General features: G+C 43.3%; 1 protein-coding gene across 4 annotated transcripts in view; it reads left to right on the top strand.

Moving 5' to 3' along the window:
* The window catches only part of sipa1l3 (signal-induced proliferation-associated 1 like 3), a 120,202-nt gene that overhangs the window by 54,493 nt on the left and 42,418 nt on the right, over positions 1 to 23,291 (top strand). For all 4 annotated transcript variants that reach the window (XM_072695540.1, XM_072695538.1, XM_072695539.1 and 1 more), the window contains exons 3-4: positions 13,647 to 15,253; positions 18,827 to 18,957. In XM_072695540.1, coding sequence (XP_072551641.1) covers positions 13,885 to 15,253; positions 18,827 to 18,957 — 1,500 coding nt within the window. In that variant the 5' untranslated portion in view covers positions 13,647 to 13,884. The remainder of the gene's footprint in view (positions 1 to 13,646; positions 15,254 to 18,826; positions 18,958 to 23,291) is intronic.

The raw sequence follows: 23,291 nt of genomic DNA, 5'->3' as shown, positions 1-23,291 counted from the left end.
AGAAGCCAGTGAGCAGTTGTTTCAGCCCCTGTCCATTAGCTTGTATTCTAAATAGAATATCTCATTTACACAACAAATTATGGGCAAGGGCAAAAACTTCCCACTGGCTTCTAGATAAGCGTGTGTTTTGGGATCTGAATATTCAGCCATATTATATAGACTAATATTCTATAATATTCTGCAGAACTTTGACAGGAACTGTGGTAAGAGAGCGACCTATAGGCCCCATGAGGATATTATAGGATTGTTGGAGCTGAACTTTCTTGGAGGACCTTGTGGACAGTGGATTTGCTGATTCCTAATTGTTCTGAGATCTTTTTAAATCCTTTCCAGACTAGGGGGACGGCCCCCGAGTGGTCCAGCGGACTAAATCGATGTCACTATGGTCAGAGGATCGCTTGTTCGAATCCCGGTCACGCTGCCAGCCGTTGGCAGCCAAGGTCCCGAGAGAGCACGATTGTCCTTGCTCTCTCTGGGGTTGGTAGATGATGCTCTCCCCATATTGCTTTGCTTTGGTGCTGGCCATATCTGGCGTCTGTGGACTGGCGCGTTGTAGCCGGGTACGTGGCGCTTCCCTCCAGGTGCGATGGTCTGTCTGTGATGTTGCTTCAGCGGCAGTTCGAAAAAAGAGAGGCTTGACTGTCAATGCGTTGGAGGGGGCGTGGGGGGGGGGGGGTTGGTAATTGCCAGTCCAAATTGGGGGGGAAACATTAATAAAAATGTGAATATGCAAATCTGCCCCTTGCGCAGCAAATATTACTGGTGTTTCGGTGTAACTTGGAAATATGAGCAGCCTCTGAGGGTCTGACACAACTGACACTAGCTCATGAAATATGAGTTGAGTGAAGTGGTGAGAGAGAAACTGATAGACACATTGTTGGCGAATGCGTCTTGGAGAGACGAGGCTCAGATGAGTCTCAGAATTCCTCCTGAAGTGGTTTGAGTGATCGGATTTGTATCCATTTTGGGTGCATTTACACCCAACTGAACCTAATTCTATCTTATGTAGCAATAAATGTGAGGGCTGTTCTTACTTTTTCCTCGATAGAAACCTGCATTTCTATTAATGATATTTTCCCAATAATTTTGAAAGCCATTCATTCAGTTGTATTGGTTTAGTTACATTACCTCCATCTCTTAATATTGTCCTAATGAAGATCAAATCTCCACGTTTCAATATGTTTAAGACAAGCGTTTCTTGGGGAATTCTCATTTTTGTCTCTGGACATAACTGTATGCTGCAGATGCAGCAGATGGGGATTAGTTAGATGAAGACAACACTCCTTTGGAATTCCTTTAATAGTTTCCCATCCTTTACAGTCGTACAGAGCACATCCTTGCCAGTAGCTTTAGTGTAGAGAAACCTAACCCTCCATTGCAGCGTCCCAATAGGCAATCGGTTAAGCTTTCAAAACCCCTGATAAATCATCTATTTTGGAAACCACAGCTCTCATACTTTGTGTAGGACCATCTGTCATTGCTCCATTACTGTAGCTGTCATGTAGACCACCGTGGAATTTCTGATTCCACTGGACCTGGAATTGGGGGAGTGAGGGGAGTGAAAATGCTCTTTTCATTAGTTCTTACATAAATATGTGCTTTTAGAAGCAAGGCAGGCTTTTAGTGTTAGTCACTGTATTACATATAACCATAATCACTCATCCTTATATTAAAGCGCATATTCCACACAAACCTGACTATTCCTAGCTTAATTTTTTTACAGAGATTGATATAATATGCATATTTGTGTATATATAATAAAATATTATTATTATAAAATATAAAACGTGATGTTTCTGTGATGACATAAATACCAAACATATTTACCTATATCCGCCTATTCAGCCAAAAGCCATTTAGCCCCGCACATCCAAGCTGAAGTTAACGGCATTTTTTTGCGCAAAGTACGCAGTACAAGGCAACCAATCAGAACACAGCTCGTTTACATATGTCCGTCTTAAAGGTCAAAACAACAAAAGTGGCTTACAGAAAGGTTTGAAATGGTCATGTCAAACTTTGTTTTGCACAAAGAGTGAAAAAAGGACAGGAGAACCATGCAAAAGTTTGGGCACCCCAAGTGACGCCCACAATGCAGGAGAAGGCTATATGCAATAGCATTAAAGCATGATGGAAAATATGTGGATAGACCTCAGAAGACGGCACTACAGCACTCATCATGCTGCTGAAGGTGGCTATGCTATACTGTATTATACTGAGCCTGTATGAAATGCTATAGTGACAACAACACAGTGTTGCTTATCTACTCATATAAGCCCCTTTGGACACACGTCAAACACACATACACACACACATCCTCTTTCCAACATCCCCTCCTCTTCCTTTTCCCTGTTTTTTTTTTTTTTTTTTTTTTTTTTTTGGATAAACACAGACAACTGCTGGAGGGGTGCAGGGGTGGAGGGGTTCATTCAGACTGCAAAAAACAAAGTGACAGGAAATCAATGGAGCAGGCTAGTCTATGATTGACAGCTCAAATGCTTGGTCCCTGGCAGGTACACACAGAGTCAACCGCTGAGGAATGTGGGTGTATGTGTGTGAGAGTCTTTTTGCACATGCTAGGCTTTTAATTAGGGATATGGGAATTGTGGACTGATGCTGACATGGTTTTCATTTTTCCAAACATACCATTGCTCATTGTGACCAGACAGTGGTCAGTCGACAGGACTTGCTTTCAGATTGCATTGGGCTTGTTGAGATGTTCCTGACTCTACATTCTGAAGACCGATGACCATGAGGGTCATGTTTGTGCGGGTGTCTCCAGTGCATCACCATCTCCAGAGTTTGCTAAATCTTCCTGAAGGTCTTTTGCAGTCAGACGGGGCTTTTGATTAGCCGGCCTAGTAATCCTAAGAGCAGTTCTCTGAAAGTTTTATTGGTCTTCCAGACCTCAGCTTGACCTCACCAATCTTGTTAACTGCCACTTCTGTATTCTGTTACGGACAGAGGGGACGGCTACCTGACAACACACAACGCTGTTTTTCTTATAGCCTTCACCTGCTTTGTTGGCTATTAGGTATTTTAATATTCAGAGGGCTAGGCAGCTGCTTGGAGGAGGTAATGGCTGCTGATTGTTCAAACAAGGTTTGAGAAGTCTCTTGAAACTGTGCATCACCTGGTCTTTCCTAATGGTGACTGTGAACAAGCCTCAGCCCTATCCAGCTAATTAACTGATATATACGTTTTTCGAAAAGCATCATTTTCAGTGACCAAAAATATGTGTTTTCGTGAGGACGGGAGGCCAAAACGCAGACAAAGACATCTGGAAACATGTGGCCATGGCCTAAGGTCTGAGACTTTGGTAAAAGTTACCTGAGAGCTTGAATCTCAGTGGCATGGTTTTCCTTTTTTACTTTATGATACAAGTGTATGAAATAAAAATAATAAACTGTTCATTTGGCTGTTCTGGTTTAATGACTGTTCCACTTGTTAAGTTGCACTGGTTTGACTGTGCAGCTCCAGCCCCAACAGGTTGTAGAGTAGACCTGTTTGAAAGCTGCTGAAAAAGTAGTAGAGTAGAGTTGTCCTTGAAAGGGTCACAAGCAGGTTGTTTTGCACCTGTTGCCAGTGCTGGGTGATGTATTGTGTAAGCTGATGTTGGTGCTGCTCTACAATATTGACTTTTAGCTTTAGCAGTGCTGGCTTCTCCGGGGGGTTGTTTGAAAAGAACAGCGAGTTTCCATTCTGGATTGTATAAAGTTTCCTTTGGTGCAGTGTTTAGGGTTTGTAACCTGGAGGATCAGGTGTGTTATTGCATTATTGTACAAACTCGTCATCTCTCGCCTCGCAGCTGTCGGACATGAGTAAGAGAGCGTAATTGCCATCATTAGCGCTCGCGTGTTGTGTGTGTGTGTGTGTGTGTGTGTGTGGTCACACTTTGAAGTAGCTGAATCAGAGACTGAACTAATTACTAGGTGAGGAATTAAAGCTCTTTCTGAAGTCCTTTTCATTTCTGAGGCTGAGTGTAAGCCTGAATGCTACATCACTCTTCACTTAAAGAAGAAAGTTTGGTGAGAAACTTGACGAGTTTGTCGCACAGCAAAAACCGTATTAGCAGCCAGTGTGTGGAGGCTGAACGTTTATCCATGATTGTTGATAACCATGTCAGAAACATCATAGGCCAGCCTGCTAGAGATTACTTAAAGGAGTTGTTTGGCAAAACATCTAATTCACCCAATTTTCTACTCTCCTCAGATGTAGTCAATCAGCCAAAACACATTTGGCGGCCATATTTAGCTTATTTAGTGTAGTGCTGGACCTATGTGGCCAGTGTTGCTAGAAAACACGAAGCCAATAGCCACCCAAAATCTTTTCTGTAAAAATATGCTCATAAACATCTTTCGCATTCTCTAAAATCACATTTTCCATGTAACCCAGATATAGTTGGTCAGCCAAGACATGTTTTGGGGCCAACATTTGCTTCTTTAGTGAGCACAGGAGCCAAGAGGCGAATGTTGCTAATAAACACTGGAAGTCAATAATCACCCAAAACATCTTTTTGGTAAAAACATGCTCACACACATTTTTCAAATCACGGAACAAATTACATTTTCTTAAATCACATTTCTCTCACATCACAGATGTAGATGTTGTTGATCAGCCAAGACGCGTTTGATTGCCAGAGTTTGGCCAAAATAGTTTGAGCTGGAGCCAAGAGGCTAATTTAATAAGCACAGGACTTCTTTTCCGTGAAAATGTGCTCACAAACATCTTTAAAATCACACAACAAATCACATTTTCTTAAATCACATTTTCCACTTACCCCAGATGTAGTTGATCAGCCAAGACATGTTTTGGGGCCAACATTTGCTTCCTTAGTTGGCGCTGAAGCCAAGAGGCTAATGTTGCTAATAAACACTGGAAGTCAATAATCACCCAAAACATCTTTTTTGTAAAAACATTCTCACACATTCACTCAAATCCCATTTTCCACTTAACCCAGATGTAGTTGATATAGCTTATTTAGTGTAGTTCTAGAGCTATTAGGCTAATGTTGATGATAAACACTAGAAGTCAATAGATGTGGATGTAGTTGATCAGCCAAGACGCGTTTGATTGCCGAAGATGGCCAAAATAGTTGGCGCTGGAGCCAAGAGACTAATGTTGATAATAAATACTAGAAGTCAATAGCCACCCAAAATCTTTTCCATACAAATATGCTCACAAACATCTCTCAAATCATTCAAAAAGTCACATTTTCCACTAAACCTAGATGTAGCTGATCAGCCAAGACACTTTTGGTAGCCAAAATGTGGCCAAAATATTTGGCACTGGAGCGAAGAGGTTAATGTTGCTAATAAGCACTGGAAGTCAATAGCCACACAAAACATCTTTTCCGTGAAAATATGCTCACAAACATCTCTCAAATCATTCAAAAAGTCACATTTTCCACTAAATGTAGTTGATCAGCCAAGATGCATTTGGTGGCCAAAATGTGGCCAGAATAGTTGGCGCTGGAGCCAAGAGGCTAATGTTGCTAATAAGCACTGGAAGTCAATAGCCACCTAAAATCTTTTCCATACAAATATGCTCACAAACATCTCTCAAATCATTCAAAAAGTCACATTTTCCACTAAACCTAGATGTAGTTGATCAGCCAAGACACTTTTGATAGTCAAAACTTCCTCTTTTTTTTAGTTAGCGCTGGATCTGTGAGGCTAATGTTGCTAGATAGCTAATAAACACTGGAAGTCAGTAGTCAGCCAAAATAATTTCCACAAATATATGTTTACTTTTTCTCTCAAATCACGCCACAAATCACATTTCCACTCTCCCCAGATGTAGTCAATCAGCCAAGACAACATTTCTGGAAAAGATTTGGGTGACTATTGACGTGTAGTGTTTGTTTGGTACGTTAGCCTTTTCGCTTCAGTGCTACAAGCCAAACATGAAGAACATCTGAGGAAAGAGGACAAGCTGAATCTTTTCTTTAACAACGGGACATAGTTTGAGTCGAGTGTGTGATTAAAGGATGTTGTTTACATGATGCTAATTAATGTATATATGCATCCATTACTGTTAAGCTACATTAGTCTCATAGTACTGAACTAAAAAGGCAAACTTCAGACCGCGGACAGGCTGACTACGTTAAGGCTAATGGGAAAATTGTGTACACTGGTCTCTTTTCTGCCTTCACTTAAAGGCGAACTCGCTCAGCACTCCCACTCAGAAGTTTCTCAAACGCTGAGGGGGAAGACGAAGGAAGTGAGCGAGCGAGTGTGAGAAAGACAGAAAAGAGAGAGAGAGAGAGAAGGAGAAAGGGCCCTTTCTTCCTCTCTCTGCAGCTGTTGTTGTAATCAGCCGCGGGTGCTGGGAGTGATGGGATGTAACGTCACAGCCAAATCCTGCAGGAAGAGCTTTGTGGAGTTGCTCTGTCCCCCAACCCCCCTCTGTCCACTCTGCCTTGGTGGAGGTCACAGCCCCCAAAACAAAGATAATGAGGCGCTGCCTCAAGTGACCGTCTGAAGCACGCTGTTGTGGCCAGTGTGCTGCTAACCGCTAATACAGTGTGCTGCTAGCGTTCACATCATATGTACGCAGTTCTGCCTCTTATCTCAAAATGTAGTCAATCAGCCAGAATAAACACCACAGATGGTGTTAAAAATGTTTACAGTATTACAATTGAGATTTGTGGCTAATGGTGGTTAGCAATCTCTAATAGACTTGCTAATGGAGTTTCTGACACTGTAGAACATGGATGTCTGTAGTTTTGCAATGGAGCTACTGAATGTGGCTAGGCTGCTAACAAAAACAAATGAAAGCTAATGTGCTCAAGTTAGCATCATCTGTATATCTCACACACACACACACACACACACACACACACACACACACACACATCTAAATGTGTTCATTAATCTCTAACAGACACATGTATGTGTTTTTTGACACTTTAGGACATACAGTTATCTATAAAAATGGAAATCTTTAGTTTTGCAATGTAGCTAAATGTGGCTAACAAAAACAAATGGAAGCAAATGTGCTCAAGTTAGCATCATCTGTATCTCTCTCTCTCTCTCTCACACACACACACACACACACACACACACACACATCTAAATGTGTTCAGTAATCTCTAATAGACTTTCTAATGTGGTTTCTGACACTGTAGAACTCGCTGTTCTCTATAAACATGGATGTCTGTAGTTTTACAATGGAGCTACTGCATGTGGCTAGGCTGCTAACAAAAACAAATGGAAGCTATGTGCTCAAATTAGCATCATATGTATATCTTTATATCTCACACACTCACACACACATCTAAATGTGTTCATTAATCTCTAACAGACACATGTATGTGTTTTTTGACACTTTAGGACATACAGTTATCTATAAAAATGGAAATCTTTAGTTTTGCAATGTAACTAAATGTGGCTAACAAAAACAAATGGAAGCAAATGTGCTCAAGTTAGCATCATCTGTATCTCTCTCTCTCTCTCTCTCTCTCTCTCTCTCTCTCTCTCTCTCTCTCTCTCTCTCTCTCTCTCTCTCTCTCTCACTCACACACACACACACACACACACACACACACATCTAAATGTGTTCAGTAATTTCTAATAGACTTTCTAATGTGGTTTCTGACACTGTAGGACTCACTGTTCTCTATAAACATGGATGTCTGTAGTTTTGCAATGGAGCTACTGAATGTGGCTAGGCTGCTAACAAAAACAAATGAAAGCTAATGTGCTCAAATTAGCATCATCTGTATATCTTTGTCTCACACACATCTAAAATCGGTTTGTGATCTCTAAAAGACATGCCTATGTGGTTTATGGTACTGTAGGACATACAGTTATCTATAAAATGGAAATCTTTAGTTTTGCAATGGAGCTGCAAGGCTAATGCAGCTAACAAGAAATGGGAGCTAATGTGCTAAAGTTAGCATCAACTGCATAGAGTTTAAATCACAAACATACCTATATGTGTTCAGTAATCTCTAATAGACTTTCTAATGTGGTTTCTGACACTGTAGGACATAGTTATCTATAAAATGGAAATCTTTAGTTTTGCAATGGAGCTGCAAGGCTAATGGGAGAAATTGGAGCTAATGTGCTCAAGTTAGCATCAACTGCATAGAGTTTAAATCACACACAGGCCTGAATGTGTTCAGTAATCTCTAATAGACTTATGATTACATGACATGATAGATTTATGGGGTTTCTGACACTGTATGACTGTTATCTCTAAACATACTAAAATACATGTAAGCTACTCAGCTAAAAATTAGCCATCTTGAAGCCTTCTGATGAGTTGCTGACCATATTTATTTCTCAGTGACCGCATAAGCAAGTCTATTAGACATGATCAAACACTGTTAATCAGTTTGAAGGTAGTGAGAGTTGATTTAGACCTGCTATATGCTGCAAATTAGAGGCCAGAACTCCAGCGCGAACCTGAAGACGCAAATTTCCCACAGCAAGCATGTCTTGACTGATACAGCTACTTTTGGGATAACGGGGGAGGGGAATCCCCTCTAATTCCTTTTAAACAAAACCTATTGGCTGTGTGTGTTCTGGATTCTTTTCATCAATAAACCACTAAGTAAGTGACTGTCAGGCCGAAGGAAAGGTGGTTTCTAAACTGTCGGCCCGGAGCCAGCTAATGGCCTTGTTTGACCACCTTGTTAGTTGATACAGTATCAGTGCAGCACGATAGTGAGCCTTGCAGCGTTCACTCACTTCAGTAATTTGAGCATTATTAAAGCGTTATTGGTTTTCAATAGAAGCTGCCGCACTTAGTGGTCTTATTAGTGGTGTAGAGCTTGTCTTTTATAAAATATTCTATTGAAGGTGCAGGATATCTGTTCTCTCAGTTTGGCTTTTATAGGGGAACATCCTCCCGAGAGATTCATAGGGCTTTTCTAGTAATTTTCTAGTAACTTTCTAGTAATTAGGGCTGGGCGATATGGTAAAAATACTAGACATCAGACATCACCCCTGTGACCTCCATAATAATGAATAATACCACCCTACCCAAAAAAACTGCCTCACTTATTCTGTGTAGTCCAAGAAAGGCCCATGAACTCCGATCTGGCTGTTCAGGTCGATATGTATTGGATTGTATCAGATTTCATTTCCACATATGACGGTGGTTCTAATCAATAATGAATTGGTATTGATCAAGTGTTTTTTGCCCTTCACACTGCCACACAGATGACATATCTGCGGCACACACTTTTACCTACTGTGTGAACGCAGCCTTTGTGCGTTAGCGTGAGTGTATTCGTGTTTGTGTTGGGAAGCTGGAGAGATGGCAGGGAGCTTTATCTGTCATCAGGCCCTTTTGAAGTGCTTTTACCTGCTACTGAAAGTGTGTGGTGTTTTTTGAGAGATGGCCGAGAAGTTTTCCTTTCATCACCTCCTCATCAGTCAGCAGTACAGAGACCTGCTCAGAGCGCTGTACCGAGTGGATGGACGCATTTAGATGAAGGGAGCAGAAAGACAAAAAGAAGAGAGAGGGAGAAGTTAAGTGGAGGGAACAGTTGATGCTGAGTGAGCTTTTTATAGTCCTAGAGCTGTGCTGAGGCCTGATCCGATCTGACTGTAATATTAAAGCACGTCACTGTGATTCATTCTCGCTCGCTCTCGCTGGCTCACACTCTCTCGCATGTCCTGTGTGGAGTGTCATTCTATCACTTTGCAGTCATGAAAAAAGGAAGCAAAAGAATGACCGCCAGCCTTTTAGCGTGATTCTCGAAGGTGTCGTTTCCAGCACAGATCGTTACAACATCTCATCTGACGCACGTCTTTATTACTCCCTTAGTCCATATAGATCGTGCCCTGGTGACCTGGCTAGTTATGGGATGAAGTCAGGGGCGAAACCTGTTTGGAACGTGATGCATGTGATCTTTTTAAGTTATCCACGCTGTAAAGAGTATTGATCCCTCCTTTGTCGATCTTCATGCTTGTGATTGAGTCGCTGTACAGTTTTACATTTTGGTGCACTTCTGCACAGTTACCGTGAATGTTTTTCAGTGTTGACAGTGCGGAAGTCTGTACGCTGTTCGTCAGTCTATTTATCAACCCACCTTTTAGTATATAATATAGTACAGTGTACATTTTAGAAGTCTTCGTTTCAGTACATTTTAATCAGTGTAAATTTCAGCACTGTTTTATAGTAGAAATGTCAGTTCTGTTTTTCAATGTTAATTATTGTAGGGTTTTCCAGAATACTGCATTTATGTACAGTTTTTCAGTGTAAATGTCAGTAGTCTGTTTTTCACTACCCTTTGTTCAGTAGTTTCTCAGTGTAAATGTCAGTATTCTGTTTTTCAGCCCCCACTTTTTAGTGCTTTTTCAGTATAAATGTCCGTAGTCTGTTGTTCACTACCCTGTTTTTCAGTGCTTTTTCAGTGTAAATGTCAGTAGTCTGTTTTTCAGTACCCTGTTTTTCAGTGCTTTTTCAGTGTAAATGTCAGTAGTCTGTTGTTCAGTACCCTGTTTTTCAGTGCTTTTTCAGTGTAAATGTCAGTAGTCTGTTGTTCAGTACCCTGTTTTTCAGTGCTTTTTCAGTGTAAATGTCAGTAGTCTGTTTTTCAGTGCTTTATCAGTGTAAATGTCAGTATTCTGTTGTTCAGTACCCTGTTTTTCAGTGCTTTTTCATTGTAAATGTTAGTAATCTGTTGTCCAGTATCCTTTTTTAGTGTTTTTTTTAGTGTAAATGTCAGTAGTCTGTTGTTCAGTACCCTGTTTTTCAGTGCTTTTTCAGTGTAAATGTCAGTAGTCTGTTTTTCAGTACCCTGTTTTTCAGTGCTTTTTCAGTGTAAATGTCAGTAGTCTGTTGTTCAGTATCGTTTTTTAGTGTTTTTCTTTTCAGTGTAAATGTCAGTAGTCTGTTTTTCAGTACCCTGTTTTTCAGTGCTTTTTAATTGTAAATGTTAGTAGTCTGTTGTCCAGTATCCTTTTTTAGTGTTTTTTTAGTGTAAATGTCCGTAGTCTGGTTTTCAGTACCCTGTTTTTCAGTGCTTTTTCAGTGTAAATGTTAGTAGTCTGTTGTCCAGTATCCTTTTTTAGTGTTTTTTTTCCAGTGTAAATGTCAGTAGCCTGTTTTTCAGTAGTTTTTTGGTGTAAATTTCAGTAGTCCGTTTTTCAGTCCCCCTTTTTTGTGTTTTTTCAGTGTAAATGTCAGTCTGTTGTACAGTGTCATGTTTTTCAGTTTAAATGTTGGTAGTCTGTCCTTTTTTTCAGTGTCAATGATTTTATTTTAAGAGACTGCATTTACCTACACGGTTTTCAATGTCAGTAGATCACAGGACTAGTTTCTCAATAAACAGAAGATCAGTCCTGTGTCAGTAAAACAAATCGTGATCATGTCCCTTTTGAAAGTCCCACTAAAACAACCCTATATTTTGCATGTAGTCAGAAATGTAGTCAGAAAATGTGTAACTTTTTAAATAAGACAGATTTAAAAACCCATTTCGTTTTCCATAAAATATTAAAACACCAGAATAAAGCTAGATCTGTTCTAGATGGTTCTGGCACAGTTTATGCCAGGAGCCCACTGAGACTCTGCGGTGTAACTGCAGTGCTGTCCCTGTCCTGTATTTCACAGCATTACTGCTTTGGCTGCTAATCTGGCTTTGGATTTAGCCAGCTAATGGTCAGACTCACAGGTGCTTTGGCCCTGTGCCCTGCTGACCGACTTGTTAAGGTGTGAGCCTCTGCCCGCCTCCACTGTCACATGACCAGGGCGCTCTTTTTTGTGGGTGCTAAATCTGTCTGCACCTCCACATGCTTCACTGGACCGATGGGATGAGGGTGGGTTTTTAGAAGGCCTACATTCCAAAGCTCTGTCGCCCTTAGCAACCAGCGGGCCGAGGAACGAGGGGCCCTGGAAGGCCGCTGCACCTGTCGGTCAGCAGAGCCGCTACTTTTAAAGATGTCTAACACCTGTGCTTCTTGCTTCACAGCCGCTAATTGTGTGTGGCGTCAGTCTTCTTGTCCTCGAGGACGAAAACACTGGGAAACAAAACTGCTGACATTTACACAATGAACATGGGGCTGCCTCTGAGGCAAAGATGCTTGGGCTCCTTCACCTGTAATTGTTGGTCTTAGTGTGGTCTGATAGCAAGAGAGAGAGAGAGAGAGAGAGGGAGAGATGAGAAATGTGGCCTGTAGGCCGGGCCATGTGGCTGTAAGGCTGTTAGAGATAATGGTATCTGTGTGAGAGGCGAGAGGAATCGAGATTAGCCTGAATACGTGAGAGAAATCCGCACTGAAAATCCCTCATGTTCCCTTACTCAACTCCTCTCAGGTTTTTCATATCTCGTTCCTGCTCGCTCATGCTCTCCTCATTCTGTGTCTAAGTTTAGCTTCAGTCTGCTTCAGCTTTCTTTATGAAATTGCAGGGCTATTGAAACTTGAATGAATGCGTTTGTTTTTTATTTCGGGTGTGGGTTGTTTCATCAGTCTTTGACAATCATAAGTGGGTCAGTGTGCTGCTGTTTACAGACCTTCACTATATAGGAGAAAGGAGAAAATAGGGATGCATGATTATATTGGAATAATAACCTCCGGAAATACAGTTGCAAAGTAGCCAGATGGCAAACCCGGTCACATTTACGCTGTTACATTTACTGGCACATAAATAATTTAACTTTAAACAGTATCAGTGTCATCAAGTGGAGGCAATATTTATATGTGTTTGTAACCCTCTACACATAGATAATGATCAAAAAGTAGTCTAAAAGTCTTTTCTTTTAATTTCCTTATACATGTTGCCTCTAGGGCATTTAAGAGCATGAGGTCAGTTGACAAAGTTATGCAATGAGCTTAATGACACCAGCTCCTTATATAAACTATATAAAGTGCAAACTGTCTTTCAAGCATCATTGCATGGATGGACAGAAACCTTTTAAAATCTGAATGAAGAAATAACTGAAAGTTAATTTAAATGAAACTGGCTGCTTTTGTGCTTTTGGAAGACCTATGCTAACCCTAACCATAGGAGAAGAAAAAATATAGGAATCCATGCTGATATTACAACATTCTGCCTCAGAAACACTGGTTGAATTTACTGGAACAAACGTAAACAATACATTTTTTATAAAATATTTGTAAAATCGAAAAATAAAAATGTTCTATGTGAAAATTAAATATTTGTAAAATCGAAAAATAAAAATGTTCTATGTGAAAATTAAATTGCTCAGGACAGTTTTACCTGCTATTTGATGTCTTTTGTGGTGTACCACAGGGCTCTATACTAGGCCCAGTTCTGTTTTCAATATACATGTTGCTGCTAGGTTACGTCATTAAACAGCATAAAGTCATAGTAATGCAGACAGCAAATAATAATTATCACCCTAAAGAAACAAAAAATATTTAGTTAGGAATTTGGGTGCAATATTGTTTAATTCAGTGTTATCATGTAAGTCCCATATTGAGACATGATAAAAGGCGCCTTTTTTTCATTTAAGGAACAAAGCACAAGTCAGGCCTTTCCTCAGGCCACGTGATACTGAGGCTCCATGCTTTTGTTTTTCTCGCCCAGAGTTCTGTAAAACATGGTTTAAAGGATTTCCAGAAACCACAGTGTATAGAGCAGCTGGTGTTTTGTTTTTAATGGTGGGAAAAATAATGCTGTGTTTGTGCAGATGTTTAACCAAATTCTCTGTCTGTCTGTCTTTTTTGCAGGTCTGCGCCGAGAGTTATCTTGTGCCCTTGCCGTTTCACTGTGATTGATTGAGGCCTGTCGAGGAAGAAGTGGTCCTGTGGTTCATCCCCTCCAAAAAAGACATGCACATAGGAGGCAGAGGAAGAAGCCAAAGTGTGGAGTCCCGCCCTGCTGCCTCTACCAGCTCGGGATGCCCTCTCCCCTGCACCCCTTGCCTTTCTCCTATGGTCCAGCCCTAATAATACTGCCCCGGGCACCATGAATGTGTACAGAGACTCCGGCCCTCTCTCCCAGCCCCTCCCCCCACTCCCCCTTCGCCTGCCACTCCATAATGGTCACACCTCTCCGGCCGAGCCCACGCTGTCCCGCATCTCCGTGCCAAAGATGGGGGTCCGGGCACGCATCGCAGACTGGCCGCCGAGGAGAGAAAGGTCCCGGGAGTCGTTGCTGGAAAACGGCAACTCTGAGAGTGGCAGCAATGGGGAGGCGGGGCTAATTCGTGGGGTTATGGCGAACATGCGGCGCAGCAAGGACGCAGAGTTCTTGGAGGGGGGAAGGAGCCTAAGGGACATCCCGGGTTCCCCCTTGCGGCTCAGATCGCTGGGCTTTGCACCGCTGCGGCAGCGCTCCAACAGCGAGATCACCCTGAGCGAGCAGGATGAGGCGGAGATCGAGGGCCGTCTGCTATTCCGTGAGTACGGAAGCACCTCGTCCATAGATGTGCAAGCTGTGCCTGAGGAGAGCTTTTTTGATATGCTGAGCCAGTTTCAGCAGGAGAGAAGGCCAGACCAGCGCAGTATTGCCCCTGCGAGGCTGGGGGAGCTGCTAAGAGGCCAAACCTCTCCTGAAGTGGCCCGGGCCTCTCCCGACGTGGCCTTTTCCAGTCCTCGCCCTGAGGACCGTCCAGAAAGCCGCGTCCGCAAGAAAAGCGGCGGCACAGAGTCATCCCTGGGCACTTCATCTCTTTTCCGGAAGCTTCGTGGATCTAACCGGGCTGATCCAGAAGCATCAAGGGGTGACCTCGAGGATACGGGACGATCCATGGATATGTCCACCCTCAAACCTTGGCTTTGTGTACGCAGCTTTGCACACTATGATGCCCAGAGCATCTTGTTCGACCTACATGAAGCGGCCGCCCAGCGCAGTTCTGCGGCCCAAAGGCGCAACACCGCAACCGGCGCATCTGCCGCCTCTTCGGCCACTGCTGCTTCGCTAGCAGCGTCGCGGACCTTGGCTCTGGGAGGAGCCGAGCCCAGCTTCTCCAGCACGGACGATCTGAGTTGTAGGGACTTTATGGAGGGGTCCGGCGCTCTAGGTCCAGAGGTTTCCGACCCAGGTCCCCTGAGCACCGGCCCCCAGCACCAGCTCCTGCTCAGCTGCCCCAACTTTCTGAACGAGACTGGAAGTTACGGAGAGCGCAACGTGAGTTTCCTGAGCTCGTGGGCGGAGCGGGGGGAATTGGGCGGGGCTGAGGCCAGGCTTAGACCTCGCTGCGCTAATGCAAGTGTGTCCATACTGGAAGTGGGGCCAGAAGAGCAGGCCTCACGACTGGAGAGACTGCAGCAGCACTGCATAGAGCATGTGGACCTGGGCGCCAGATACTACCGCGAACACTTCCACGGAAAAGGTAGTATGGATGTTTTCCATATTTCTGACCATTTGTGAATGAAATGTGTGTTGTTCCGCATTAGTACAGCTTCCATTTGCTTTCTGGAAATGTAGAAAGTCTTTAAGGTTTCCTCAATCAACAGCATTGTCTGCTGTCAACTTACTGCCAAATTCAGTGTAACAGCAGTTGGAGCTCTACTCCCAAACATGGCATACATCTGCCTTCCAAATGTTAATCCATCTAAAGGTCTTGCTTCTCTAAATGCCAGTGGTGTAAACTTCCCCTCTCCCGACCACACGCTCCAAAAATAACTTAATTGTCACCTTTTAGCTACATTAGCCAGAGCCCTGCTGAAGCAGGGTGCTCTGCAAGTCTCCCTCCTAATTAGTTGTCAGTGTTTATCGGCGTGGAGTCGGCTGGATAATGGTTAACATTCCAGAAATACATCTCTGCAGCATGCTGTACTGCGAAGGGGACCTTTAGCCTCCCTTGCCTGGGCTGTGTGCCACATAGATGTGTGGACAGTAACAGTGGAGCAGCATGCCAATGAGCAACAGCGACTTGGAGACACTTTTTTTAAAGGGGTAGTCTAGGGACAATCCAGTGAAAAGAAGGCCTGGCCCAGACAGCATTTTACACCTTATTTTACATGAAACAATGGCTTTCTTTGCTTCACTTAGTCTTAGAACCTCTGGCATGACAGATATAGAGCTATGGAGTACAATCACAGTGCTAATAAACATACTAAATGAGTAGTAGCATAGCTGTGAACACAACACAGAGATCTATGAGTGCTATGTGATGCCATACAACTATCCGACACCTTCTAAAAAGAAGACGACCTGTGTCTGTGGTTGAAGGCGCTAAATCTAAAACGTACAATCAAGCATCCATACCGTCTGCTCTTACTGGTTTGTGGTGTAGAGACCAGAACACCAGAACATCCTCACACAAAGAACGGGCTCGGTTATGCAGCTCTGGTGAGGCTTTAAGCCAAATTAGCTCCTAGGCTAATGATCTTACCTGATATTCCGCTTCACCGGAGCTTCATAACCAAGTTTCTCCTCCACAAAATAGTAAATGCAGATGTAGGGGCGTCTGGGTGGATGTTTTAAATTGACCTCTTCTTCTCTGGATGCTGTAACCCACATCACCCTTCGACCTTTCTGTGTCATGTGGGAAAGCTAGTAAGTCATGCTCTGAATCAGTGGTTCTCAACTTCAGGTCCTGGAGGCACCTTACCCTGCATATGTCAGTGACTTTCCGGCTAATTGCGTGTGTGTGTGTGTGTGTGCGCGCGTGTGTCCGTGTGTGTGTATGTACCGCACATACAGTGGAGTGTGGTATGAAGCTCATTGAGATTCTGTGCAGATTAGGGGTGCATTTAGAAAATAGATTTTTCGATTCAATTCTATCTTCATTTGAATGATCCAATATCGATTCATATAAGCCCGAGATCGATCTTTAAAATTAGCATACTCACCCCCACCCCCCCTCCTTGCGTCGCAAGTTTACTTAAGCTGACAGAGAGAGTCGCCCTTACCTGTGATAGCTGGACATCCAGAGCAATGGATTCGTACCTAACAATTACGGCTCACTATATCGACAACGAATGGAGACTCATGTCTCATGTTTTACAGACGAGGGCAATTAAATAGAGGCACGCAGCCAGTAATCTAGCTGAACTACTGTCCGAAGCGATACAAGAGTGAGAGTTTGCAAACAAAGATCCAGCTGTCATGACAGACCACGCTGCGAATATGACCAATGCTTTGGAATGAACCAACTTGTTGCACATTGGATGTTTCGCCCACACACTCAACAGGCCACAAACTCAAAGAGTTTATATTTGAACACAGTCTTTTTAATAATAGTAGGTTGAGTGTTCCTTGTGCATTTTCAACAGTAGTTCTCTGAAAATCTCTTCATATTCAACAAAACATGTTGAAATATCCTTAAATGAATCAATATTGAATTGAATCGAATTGAATTGGGACCTTGTGAATCGGAATCGAATCAATCCGGGAAGTCAGTGGTGATACCCAGCCCTATGCAGATGTACACTGTGATCTACTGTCGCAGATACAGAACAGCTCAGAGAACGGAAGCCCATAACGTCACTGCGATGTATGAATATTTCAAAAAGTAGACATGAGCGTCCAGCAACCATCAAAATCTGATCTGGAGGATTTTTTTTTAATAGATGCGTTTGATATCTATTAGTATTGTTTAATATCTATTCGTATTATTGATCATTTTATAACATGATATGCTTTTTAATCATCTTAATAATTGATTACTTAATAATGAGTCTCTCTACTGGTAGAATTTGCACCGGCCGGCGACGTTCACCTGATTGTACTTGCTCAGTGATGCCGTGTAGCTGCACCCGTTTTAGATAATGAAGTGTTTCACCCTGTTAGTCAGCTGCGATGTATAAAAGGTGTGTGCGATTGTGTCTGTATGTATGTTTGGCTTGCGATTGTGGGTGCGTGTGCCAGACACACAGTGGTACTAACTTATTTCGGTGCCTTGTTAGGAATACAGTCTCCTTCACGTCCTCTGGCTCAACAAAGTATCCTGTGTCGGCCCAGTCCGCTCACGCTTCCTGCTGTTTCAGTGCTTCCTACATTTTTAGGAGAACCCATATCCTGCAATAGAAACCCTGGATGAAAGATGAAGGAAATTATTCGCCAGTGACATTGCAGAACTCTGGGAAATGGATAATAGACCTATTTACCATAGACATGTGCTTTTTTCAGTAAGGAGACTCTATTAGGGGGCCCACTGGATCAGATCTGAATGTCATAAACATCGTAGCTGTCAGACCAGTATCTCCAAAATGTCAGCTTTCCAGGAGAAGGGAAAAAAACCTTAGTAACTTTCAATGGAAGTCGATGGGAAAGAATTTAAATCCTGATCATTTTGGAGCATTTCTATTGATCCGTTCATCGTGAAATGTGGACATAATGTAAAGAACAACCAATTTCGATTGTGTCAAAAGTTGAGGACAAGTAGTAGTTGGGCCGTTAAGACACAAGCTTAGGGCTGCGGAGCATTGGGACCTGCATTCTGTGTAGTGACTGGGCTCCACCCAGCGCCTTAAAGATGAGCTAGGGAACTGATCCAGAACTGATGACCCAACATCAGTACCTGATCTGACTGATGCCCATGTGGCTAAATACAATCAAATCCATACCGATTTGGTCTAACATCAAGAGTAACGCCTTTCCAGAAGATTAGAAGCTGTTACTAATAGTGGAGGCCACCCTCCATTAAGACCTCACATCTATTGATATATAACTCAATAAATAACTGCAGTTACCAGCCAGTATCACTCCGACCTGATGCACATAGGAGGTATAGAAACTGTATGTGTGAGCGTGAGAGAGCAAGAGGGGAGAGAGAGTCTGTGTGTGCTCCCACTCAAGGTCAATGGGTGCTCTTGCGTTGAGCACTTTGTCAACAGTGTTGTATTGAACAGGAATGCTCTCAGCAGGCCGGACATTAACTGATGGCATTCATTCGAACGTGACCTTCTCAAGTTAAAACATGCTCTTTACTAATCTCTCTCTCTCCCGCTCTCTCTAGAACACTGGAACTACTTTGGGTCAGATGAAAAGTTGGGGTCGGTGGCTCTGAGTATCCGCCGGGAGAAACTAGAGGACACCAAAGATCTGAAGGACCAGTACCAGTACCGCATCATCTGCCGCACCAGCGAGGTGTGTATTATGTATTTAAGAGGTGGTGTGTGTGTGTGTGTGTGTGTGTGTGTGTGTGGCCATTTAAGGGCCATGTCTCCTACAGTCTTTCCTTAAACATACACTAAGCAGGGCCCAGATTATTGCTCAGTGTGATGGTCACTCGATGACCAGATGCTTTAGCAAACCCTAAACAGCCACAACAAACAGTTTCAGTGAAAAGAGCCCATATATTGTACTGGTACTACTGGTGCGTCCATTTCATGAGATCCGCCCACCTCTCCACCCACTCTCCTCTCAGATAGACTGCACCCAGATGACAAGATTTGAAAGTTGACGGTCTCTGATCAACCAGCTTTTGTGGAAACCACTCTTGAAAGAGGCAGTGGGGCAAATCCGCTATATGGTTTTGCAGTTCAGTTCCCTGTATCGATCGTTCATGGTTTGGTACTGTATTGAAATACAGTACAGTAGGTTACAGTGTTTTGCCCCAACCACACATGGCCATGTTTGGCGGACACATCATTGATGCTGCTGTCGCCATGGTGTGTTTGTGTTGATGTTCTGCCAAACACCTAGCGTCTAAACTGCATCTAGTTTAATGGCTAAATGGCTCAGTTTTGGTCTTATCAGGCCAAAGGACCTTCTTCCAGTTGACCTTGGAGTCCCCCACATGCCTCTGGGTGAACTGTAGTCGAGATGTAATTCTCTGTGCCGCTCTCCCAAGCATAAAGCATTGCCTGGGAAAGAACCCGGGCAACATTTGTCATATAAATCCATCTCAGCTGATGAAGCTTTTAACTCCTTCAGAGCAGTCATAGGTGTCTTGGTGGCCTCACTCACTAGTCGTCTTCTTGCACTGCCTGAATCCAATACCTTGAAAACCTGTTTTTGAGCAGAGTAAGATTCTACTGTAGGATTGACATTACCGAGGCTGCACGGCTGTCTCTGAATCACCCACACACTCTTTATCAGGCAGAGAAGTGGAGCTTTTCCAGCTATTTCCAGGTCTGAGCGCAGAGTGTTCTTAGTCTGTGTGCATGTTCGCTTTTTTAATTAAGGATCTAATAAAATTAAAGTCACACACAAATAAAAACTAACGTTATCACCCCAAACCTCCACATATTACAAATAATCACATTCAGGACTATTTAATTCATTGACTGAACAACCCACTGTGCGATTTCTCCACTATGCACCACCGCTGCACCGCCATCAGTTACAGTTCTATATGTGTCTGTGTAAAGACTATATTCTGCAGCCTGGCCGTAAGGCTATATGTATTATATGAATATGAATATTTAGTTTTAACTTCAGCTATTTTCTGTGAATAGCATTGCTAGTGACTGACTGTCCACTAGATCACTGCAGCCCTACTGTGTACGTGCATTAAGAGGCATAAGAGGAGTCTTCAGTAATATAAGGCACGATCGGGTTGTTTTGGTGGTTTGCTTTGACTGCTGAAGTCTATCCTTGACTGCTGCAGCTGTCCTTGCCACCGGCCTTCCGCCTTCCACACTCCTAGCACTTCTCAGCTTCAGAGCTGTGTGACTGCACCTGCGGAGTGCTCCTCCACTGCCTGTACTGTTCTATACAGCACATTTGGTATGCTAGAGAAAGTTCATTTGCTGAAGGAATCACAGTGGTTGTAGTTCACACCTCCAGGCTTTTGCTACACTGTTGCTATGTGGTCTCTAGGGTTTTTGGTAGGTGCTTACTATGGTTTTGCTAGGTGGTTGCTTTGCTGTTGATGGGGCATCTCAGGCGGTCACTGTGGTGTTGCTAAATGGTTGCTAGATGGATGCTTAAGGTGTTGCTAGGTAGTTGCTATGGAGTTGCATATTGGTTGCTAGGGTGTTGCTATGAAGTTGCATATTGGTTGCTAGGGTGTTGCTATGGCATGCTCGTTGATTGCTTTGGAGTTGCTGGGTGGTTGCTGTGGTTATTATGGGTTGCTATAATTTCCCAGGTGGTTAATATATTGTCAGCTTACCATCCTGTGCAACAGTTTGGGCCCCCTGGTCAAATTACAGCCCCGTGCAAAAACCACATCCTTGTGGTTGCTAGATGGATGCTATGTTGTTACTGGTTACTAGGATGTTTCTAAGTGGTTGGTAAGCAGTTGTTGTGGTATCTCCGGTGGCTGTTTTGGAGTTGCTGAGTAGTTAATGGGGTATCCTATGTGGTCTTTATGGGGTTGCTTAGTAGTTGCTATATTATATGATATCACAGGTGGCCACTATGGTCTTGCTAGGTGGTTGATGGATGATGGCTATTAAGTTGCTTAGTGGTTGCAGTGATGTTGCTAGGTGGTTGCTATGGTGTTGCTTGGTGGTTGCTAGGGAGTTGCTATAAGGTTGCTTAGTGGCTGCTATGATATGCCAGGTAGATGCTATGACTATGGTGTTTCCGATGGGTGCTAGCAAACCTTTGCACGTCATTCAGTCCTTCAGTATTAAAAATTAATGTGAATATGATTATGAAATATGAATATGATTATGAATTGCCTGGGCCAAAATGACCTCAACCATCACACACACAAAAACACACTACAGGTAAGACCGGCAGTGTCCTCTACTTACCACACACACTGCATATAACAGTGCACAATATTGGCATTTACCTCAACCTAGATTTCTTAGAATCTACCATTACATTTAGGAACTACACACACACACACACACACTCTCACTCACTCACTTAGACATCCTCCCTCGGCCCGCCTATGATCCTCCTCTCCTCTCTGAAACCCTCCTAAAGACCCTGATGCAGCATCAATGTTACAGTGTGTATAGATGTGTGTGTGTGTGTGTGTGTGTGTGTGTGTGTATATATGTTGGAGTGATCTGAGTGGCCTCTGGCTGTATTTTGTGCCAGGTAATGCCTTGTGTGTCGGGATGTGTGTGTGTGTGTTTCCGTGTGTGAGAAAGTGCTGAGTTGTACTGGGTTTAGCGGATTACATGCCTGCCTGGATACATCACATTCACTCTGTCTGAACAATGCAGTAGCTTCAGTTCACACATACACACACACACACACACACACACACACACACACACACACACACACACACACACACACACACACACACACACACCAAGCCATCATCTCCAGTCTGTCTGAACAAGTCAGCCATACAGACACACAAAGCTTTTGCCATCCTCTCTAGTGCGTCTGAATGAGTCTGCATCAAACACACACACGCACACACACAGTCCTTTTTATCAGAAGCCTTTGTTCACTCACACACTCATTCGAAGCAGCTTTGCACACACACACATTTATATATGCATGTGTATATATAGTCATATGCAAAAGTTTGGACACCCCTGGTCAAATTACAATCGTAGGCAACAGTTTGAGCATCCCCGGTCAAATTCCAGTCCTGTTCAAAAGTTTGGGCACCCCTGGTCAAATTCCAGTCCTGTTGAAAAGTTAACCCAGCACAGAGTCTACAAAATGGCTATAGCTAGAAGTCCTGCATACGCTGAAATCAGTACAGCTGAATAGAGTCTGTAATTTGAACAAGTGTTCAGTTAGTATTTTTCTACGTCATTTGAATTTAGATGTACGTGATACACGCACGCACGCACGCACACACACACACACACGCACACACGCACACACACTCATAGCTAAAACACTTTGATGGAAAACACACATCGCATACTCATCGCAGATCACACGGGCACCGCAGGGCTTTGGGGTTAGAGGGGTGTGACTGTCCATGTGACCCAGCACATGGCATCTGAAACCACATCAATGCTGGAAGCCGTCTAAAGCCCTGCTGGTTCTGCCCCGGAGCGGCATGTTTGGAGCCTCACACACTCATTCATACCAGCGTGTGTTTCAGTGTAGTAGAGTAGGTGGAGTTTTCTGGAAAACGCTGAGCCGTTCGGTGCGTCAGGCCTCTACAGTGAGGATGAAGAGAGAGAGCGTGTGCTGTGTGCTGAAGAGGCTGTGGTGGTGAAATGACGCCACACAGTGGAAGCTGCAGGATACAGCTCAGCTTCTCACAGCCTTGCAGAGCCCATCTCACACTGCATCTTCTTCATATCTGATGTTGGTTATACACACATTTGCATCTGTCTGTGTGTCTGTCTGTGTTTACATTTCTATGTCTAGCTGTCTCTGTGTCTATATTTCTATAACTGCCTATCTATATAGCTCTGTCTGTCTGTCTCTACATATCTTTTGCGCTCTCTGTCTGTCTATCTCTCTGCCTGCCTGTCTGTCTTTGTGTTTGTCTGTTTGTCTGTCTGTCTATCTATCTCTATGTATCTGTCGCTCTGTCTGCCTGTCTGTCTGCCAGTCTCTCAGTTTGCCTGTCTGTCTTTCCGTCTGTCAGTATCTGT

This window comes from Salminus brasiliensis, chromosome 13 (genome assembly GCF_030463535.1).
Source record: "Salminus brasiliensis chromosome 13, fSalBra1.hap2, whole genome shotgun sequence".
Classification (NCBI taxonomy): Eukaryota; Metazoa; Chordata; class Actinopteri; order Characiformes; family Bryconidae; genus Salminus; species Salminus brasiliensis.
This window is presented reverse-complemented; position numbering and strand designations above follow the sequence as displayed.